Source organism: Meleagris gallopavo, chromosome 11, assembly GCF_905368555.1.
Source record: "Meleagris gallopavo chromosome 11, MGAL_WU_HG_1.1, whole genome shotgun sequence".
NCBI lineage: Eukaryota > Metazoa > Chordata > Aves > Galliformes > Phasianidae > Meleagris > Meleagris gallopavo.
In genome coordinates this window covers 7,596,541-7,604,116 of record NC_139414.1, presented here as the reverse complement: position 1 = coordinate 7,604,116, position 7,576 = coordinate 7,596,541, and the positions used below count along the sequence as shown (strand labels likewise).

The 7,576-nt window shown below is 39.6% G+C and overlaps 1 protein-coding gene across 3 annotated transcripts in view; it reads left to right on the top strand.

The window, feature by feature from the left end:
- Nucleotides 1–5,934, top strand: part of SCG2 (secretogranin II) — a 30,679-nt gene extending 24,745 nt beyond the window's left edge. The window contains exons 1-2 of one of the 3 annotated variants that reach the window (XM_085232509.1): nucleotides 76–205; nucleotides 3,574–5,934. In XM_085232509.1, the coding sequence (XP_085088635.1) occupies nucleotides 3,575–5,467 (1,893 nt within the window). In that variant the 5' untranslated portion in view covers nucleotides 76–205; nucleotide 3,574 and the 3' untranslated portion in view covers nucleotides 5,468–5,934. Of the gene's footprint in view, nucleotides 1–75; nucleotides 206–3,569 lie in introns of those variants that run through there. The other 2 variants (XM_085232508.1, XM_085232510.1) reach the window with 2 other exon arrangements.
- The last annotated feature ends 1,642 nt before the right edge of the window (nucleotides 5,935–7,576 follow it).

Below are 7,576 nucleotides of genomic sequence, written 5' to 3'. Positions count from 1 at the left end.
TCCCCCCCGCAGCCCCACCCCGCCCCGGGACAGCCCGTTCCCCAACCCCGTTCCTCCCCGTGCTGCGGATGGGCGGTGCGCTGCCACTCGGGCGGGACGCGGAGCGGAGCGCGGTGACGTCAGGCGCGCCGAGGGCGGTATAAGCGGGCGCTGTCCGGGTGCTGAAAGCGGCGGCGGCGGCGGCGGCGCGGCGCGGTGCTGGCAGGTAAGGGGCTGCGGGCGGGCCGGGGCTGGCGGGGCCGGAAAGCAGGGTGCTCCAATCCTGGCAGCGACGGGGCTCAGTGAAGCTTAGGGAGGAATCGAAAAAAAAAAAAAACCAGGGAGGAAAAGAGGTTAAGTTAAGCACGAGTGACAGCAGAAAGTTGATGGGGTTGTAGCTGGTGTTTGCAGCAATAACTAAATGTACGTATATATCGTAGACCTATCAATCTATTTATTCTGTGTTATCAAAGACTGAAGCGATGAAGCGTAACGTCTCTGTGATTGCATTGAGTTGCGCTGGCTCATCAGCATGGCACTTTGGCCGTGTCAAAATACAGGATGCACGGTTACCTTGGATGCAGAGACAATCTGATTAGCTCTCCATGTGCATTCAGTCATTATCTTTGCTCAGAACTGCTTGTAGTTTGTTTGTTTTTATTCCCCTCCTCCTCACCCCCTTTCTTTTTACCTTGTTCATGCCTTGAGTCCCTTGCACAGGATAAAGACTTATATAGGCTTTAAAAAAACAACTTTATTGCCGTTGTGCTATATATATTGCTAAAGTAAATGGGAGAAGAAGTGCTGGCTGTATTTCCTTATTTTCTTCATGGAAAACTGCAGCTGGATTCCCTCTCATAGTCTTAAGGACTCATTTTCAGGAAAGGTTTTGAGTTTTCATAGCAAATTTTCACTGGAAGCATTGCATCTGAATCAGAGAGAGAGAGAAAGAGAAAATTGCTGCTGCCATGGAAACATCCCAGAAAAGAAAATTTATTGTTTTGTCTGTTTTCCAGGGAACTTATGTCAGTCTGCATTGCCTTTGTTCGTGTTAAATTGTAAAGTAAATCCTTTCCTTTTGTAATGAGAAACTTGTATATTTGCTCAACAGAGATTGATTTTACTGTTTCTTGGGTTCAGTAGCGAAGAAATAATACACTCCCATCTATGCAAGCTTCACAATTATGCATCTGTAGCCCAAACATTTCAGCATATTGTCCTTAGAGAGAGACATAAGAATGTTTTACTCTTTATTCTAACAGTACTCTAAAACATCTTCTGTTTTCTCAAAAATTTGAAACTGAAACCTGAAAGACTTGGGGAAGAGTCCCTTACTCCCAAATAAAGCAGTATATTTAATGACATTTTACGATGTGAACTTAAAGCTTTTAAAAGAATAATTTCCAGCTCCATTTGACAAAGGTTCTGAATATCATCTACCAATAAATTAGAATTGAAGATTGATCTAAAGACAAATGTACTCCAAGTATCTACAGTAGTACCAATGCTTTGTTATTCCAGCAAAGAAAATATTCCTCTGAACAACATCCTCATGGAGCAGTAAACAAAACTTCACTGGATTACATGCCTTTGAGATTTAATTGGGTGCTGCTGACTCTAACAATGGATGGAGCAATATATAACTGTGTGCAATAAAGGAGGTTGCTCTCCTGGGCTCTCTTAATGGGATGTGCCTGGTAGATAATTACGGGACAACTCTCCCTTCTTCCCTTCCTCAGAAAACACAGAGTTTCTCCTTTTTTTTTATCAAACTTGCTCTTACAGGGAAAAAAAAAAAAAAAAAAAAAATCATTTATTTACTACAGTAGACAATATGTAGATAACATTTTCCTTGTTATTTTTCTATTTCTGCTCTCTTCTTGCCCTGGGACATATTTGTTTATATATAGAATAGTGCCTTTTCTACGACACAATATGTGTTGTCTTTGATTCAGGGCAAACACATACCTAGGGGGCACACCTTTCCACTCAGCTGTTCTGAATTAATTCTTTATAAAATCAATTCTCAAATGTACACAGACTTGAGTATTCATAAATGTTTGGGGAAATGGCTTGCTCTTCTGGCTGCTAGCTTGCTCAGGCATGCTGAGGAAAAAAAATGGCTCTCCACTGACGTTATTTTAATTATTCAGTTAAGTCACGTTATGTTAGGCATAAAAGCAGTGGAAAAATATACAAGTGAGCTGAAATGAGCATACTCATATTCACTTTCTACTTACAGTAGTGGATAAACAATGGTATACATAGCTTTCCATCAGCCTGACATGAATCATGAAGTTCTTGACAGGATGGTTTCACCAAGCCAAAAACAAAGGAGCCCAAACAGGTCCATTAAGCAAAGTGGTTTCTATGTTTACCATTTATTTCTCATTATTGTACTTAGTTTATTAATGTAACTGCATCAGGAAAGAGTCTCATTTGTCTCACTGCTCCAGTGTATGAGCTCCTGAGCATCTCCTAGGAAATAAGTGACTGCAATTTTTCACTTCACAGTGCAGTGTGTGCTCACCTCGCTGCAGGACTGGACTTGTGCAGCTTTAGCCTCATATGCAGCAATGACGTAACTTTGTTAATCTAATCCATATTATAAATATATATATATAATATAAATAAAATGCATATTTTTCCCAAATATGTTCTTTTAAACAGTTTATTACTGGCTGTGACAAACTGGACATGCTGATTAGATGTGGGTTTCTACTGCTATATTCTATAGTTATGCCAATGGCAAGCTTCTGTTTGTCCTGGGACCTGTTTCAACAAATGAATGAATGAACAAAATCAACACTCAGAACCTATACTTGAGTCAATTTCCAAAACTATTTTGGAAAATTTCAGTAACATTATATTGTACTTGTAGGGTAAATTATAGCTTCTCTTTCATATAGGGGATTACTTTTCATGCATCACTCAGAGAACCTCTTAACTAAAATACAATTGCAATACAAATAATATATATTTTTTTATGAAATAGCACAAAAGAAAGTAATAGCACTAAGAGTAATGACAGAAATAAACTGCAAGTCATTTTATATGCCACATTCTCCACTTTATTACATTAATTTTATTGCAGTATGGCACCATTAAAAGGCATTACTCATTCAGAAAATGAGATGCCCTATGGAACAATCACAGAAAATACTACTATATGCAGTCTTAATATGAATATCTTGAGCTGTATTTTAATGTGGATATACTGGCTTTACTGTTTGAAGCTTTCATTTTAATGATCAAAATGTATCTAGAATATTCTATGAGCATTCATTGAGCTATATAGGATTTTTATTTTATATTTCAGATCTGCCATTGCAAAAACTGGTGTTTGTAAAGAAAACTGCACGTACAGATATTTCTAGCACTGCAAATCAGTATTTTACACTTAACTGAGGGATCATAGGAAAGAATCAGAAAATCTCAAAACAAATTTCATCAAAATACACGTCCTACATTTATACTGATATTCTTCATAATGCATTTCAGTTTAAAATAGCAGTCTCTGTTTTTGCTTCTCAGATTGCTAAGTTTGTCTCCATATATTAACCCTCTATTTTTTTCTTCTTTATTTCAAGGAAGTATGCTAAATATGGCAGAAACTAAAACCATCCAGCTTGGAGCAGCCTGTGCTGTCACCTTTTTCTTCGTCCTAATCTGTTGGGCTGATGCAGCTTCATTCCAGCAGTATCAGCTGCTTCAAAAAGACCCAGACTATGTAATGAAAAACTTACAGAGGCTCCCGAATCCTGATATGATCAAAGCTTTGGAATACATAGAAGATCTTCGCAAGCAAGCTAGCAAGGGAGAAAGCATCCCTGATTACAACTCCTATCAAAGTGTCCCATATGTCCTGCAACAGAAAGAAAACAAAGACCAGGTTCACCTACCAGAAAATATAAGGGATTCTTTGACTGAAGATGAGTCTCAGTGGGTCAAGGTTATGTTGGAAGCTTTGCGGCAAGCTGAGAAGGAGTCAAAAGCTGGCACAAAGGAAAATAAACTTTATGGTCTGAGCTCGGATAACAGCTTTCCAGCCGGAGTAACTGATGATTATGAGGCTTACAAGTGGCCTGAGAGGTGGCAAAAATATCTCAAAATGCCTCTTGGTCACTATGAAGACAGTTCAAGAGACAGTCCTTTCAAGCGTACTAATGAAATAGTGGAGGAGCAATACACACCCCAAAGTCTTGCTACACTGGAATCGGTGTTTCAGGAGTTGGGGAAGATGGCAGGACCTAGCAATCACAAGAAGGAGAGGCTGGATGAAGACCAGAAATTGTATGCAGATGATGAAGATGATGTGTATAAAGTAAATAACATTGCCTACGAAGATGTGGTTGGAGGAGAAGACTGGAATCCCATAGAAGAAAAAGTGGAAAGCCAAACCCAGGAAGAGATAAAAGATAGCAAAGAGGAAATTGACAAACATGAAGAGGAAGTTGATGATGAAATGAAGAGGTCAGGGAAACTCAGCTTCCTTGAGGATGAAATGAGAAGAGATAATAAAGATCAAATGTCAGAGAATGTTTCAAAGTTAATGAATTATTACCTGAAGAGGCTGATGGGCAGTGCTGGAAACAGGAAACTAAGGACTGGAGGAGAGCTTGAGGAGAAAAGAGCAGCCACAATTTTGGACAAGCAACTTAACCCTCAGTCTATAGCTCAGTTAATAGAAATGTCAAGGAATTTACAAATTCCTCCGGAGGATTTAATAGATATGTTGAAAGCTGGGGAGAAAAAACAGCTTCAGAGTGAAAGGTTGGAAGCTGAGCAGGAAGCAGAATTCCCAGAAGACCTCGATGAGATCACTGAAACTAATCTAGGACAGAGTGACATATTTAAAAATAATGTAAACTCTAAAAGTGGGTACATGAAGCAGCCTCTCAGTGCAATTCCAGAAAATCTACCTGAAGACCTCAATATTGAAGACATTGTCAGCCTTCTGGGAACTGGCAATTTAGGTAATCAGAATCCCTCCTACTTACTAAATCGTCTTAATCAAGAAAACGATTTGCCAAGAATGCCTTACATTCCCAGAAGACTGAAAGGACGCCCAGTTCCCAAATCTGCGTGGATTAACGATTTGGAAAGGCGACAAATGGAGTATGAGAAACTGGATGAGAAGGATGAAGAGCTGGCTGATTACTTGGCAAAGATGCTGGCAAAATATCCCGAAGTTATCAATGCGAACCAGATGAAAAGAGTTCCCGTTCCAGCTTCTGAAAGCGACTTGCAGGAAGACGAGAGGCTGGAGCAGGCCATCAGAGAGCACCTGAGCCAGCTGGGACCACAGGAGGCTGCGAGACTGGCTTCGCTCAGCAAAAGGCTCTCCATGGCTGGGGACACCGATGACACGCAAAACAGGCAGTATCTGGATGAGGATATGCTGGCAAAGGTGCTGGAGTATCTAAAACAGGAGAAATCAGAGCTTGAAAGAGATCACATTACTAAACGGGCAATGGAAAATATGTAATTGTTCTCCAAATATGATTTCTCTCCCACGTGTTGACTTCTATCCCAATTCAGTTGTGATTTACTCCCTCTCTCCCACTACACAACTTCTGGTCAACTACTTTCCATTGAACAGTCTGCATATCTTTCTCAGAGCTGTTATCTTGTTTATTGATATACTTATGTATGTTATAAATTATGGGGCAAATAACAAATTGCTTCAAGTGTTTTAAGAAACAATTTAATGAAATCAAGTAAAACTATAATATATAAACAAATGACCTTTGCATTGTTAATAAAACATGATAACTGAAGAGTGACAATTATCATTTGAAATTTTTAAGATTAATTGGATTATTTTGTTACTGTCTGTAGTGTTTTTTGTGGAGTATCGAATAAAAAAATAAAGCATTATATATATAGTTTTATTTACAAGGCTTTTTCTATTCAGTGTTTTACTGTTAACGAATAAATTATTTCTGGACAACAGACTGTGTTTCTTTCTAGGAGTTGATAAAGTCATAGAAATTAGAAACTGAAACATATTTTTACTTCCCCAATTTTTTTTCCCGAGGTCTGCTATTTTACCAAGTATTAATTAAGTGGCATAATTCTTCTCTTCTGGGTTGTAATACCACTGATTGGCATTATCTTCTAGGTATTGAGTACCTGAAGGTCTTGCTGAAGTCAAAAGTGAACTCAAGCAGTAACTGCACTACACTGTATGAAAACTGAACCCCAAGTAACTAATGACTTTGCATCTCTTGGCAGTGGGGGGAAGAGAAATGATCTTTCTAGCTAAGACAAACTATATAGAAAGTTCTAAGTAATACCAAATTGAATCTTCTTATCTGAGCAGAGGGGAATTTCTACAGATAGATTCCTTGCCACCTTTCACAATGGCTGCAATGCAGAAAGAAACAAGCCCCAAGGCAAGCAGAGAACTAACACTGATGGTAATATCCCTTTCTTGTCTAATAAAAGTATTTTTTGTTAAATGATGGTTAAATATACACATAAGCATACAGATCTTTATCATTCACTACATTACTTGACATCCTGGACATGTGAAAGGTCTCTCAAGCTCTTGCCAAGAACTGTAGGGGATGTTCTGGAAAAGCTACAGCTACTTTCCAGAACTAAATGTACTTGTGTAACTCCATGAGTCATACATGTTTTTCACTAGGACAACTCAGGCATAAGCATTTCCACGATTATGGTTTAAAAGTAGTTCTCCCTGCGGTATTCTTCTGCATCTCATCTATGCTAAGTGGGGTGGGGATGATTTTTGGCGAGGTAATGTCTAATGAAGCAGAGTACAAAGGCTGCAGAAATAAGAGTTCATTTCCAGAGTCACAATTACCTGGAGCAATTGCAGATTATAATTCATCCAGAGTCTTGCTTTGGACCACATTAAAATTCTTCATTTCTCTGTTACATGGATGAGTCAAAACATTAAGCAGAGAACTGAAAAAAAATACTGGAGTGAATTTTGCTTTTATACTCTAAGGAAAGACAAACCTGTTGCTTTTCAAGTAGTACTTGCTTGCTGGTGATGTGAAATCACTGTATTTCATTTTCACTTTGATTCCTAATGCTGTCACCCTCCTTGGTTGCCTGTGCAGGGTTGGGTGAGCCCATGGTGGGAACAGAGGCTGTGCTGGCTCAGGGTCCTGCAGCTGGCAGCCAAGCAGCAAAAGCCTGCACAGGGCCCTGGGTACTCACAGCCTACACAGAGTCCAATAGGCATGCAGATGTGCTGTTCAACACAGGTGCTGAGCACCAGCAGGATACCAGGCTAAATAAAATGCAAACCAATTAGCAGGAAAAGATTCAGAAAATACAGCAAAATTTTTGTCATTGGCTTTTTCCCCTTCCTTTCCTTTTCCCTTTCCTTTCCTTCTTTCAATGGTGACATAGAAGGGTGGATTTAGTAAGGAGCATCCTCACCACATTCTCCATGGAAGCGAACACTGAGGAGCATCACATGAGGTTGCCCAGGTTGCTATGGCAGTTGGGAGGAAAGTGGCAGGCAACGGCCGTGGTGGCCCAGCAGCACTGAAGAGATGGTAATGAAAACTGCTTTGCAGAAACGACCTTTATATTCTCCTTTGCGCCAAGATAGAGCTTT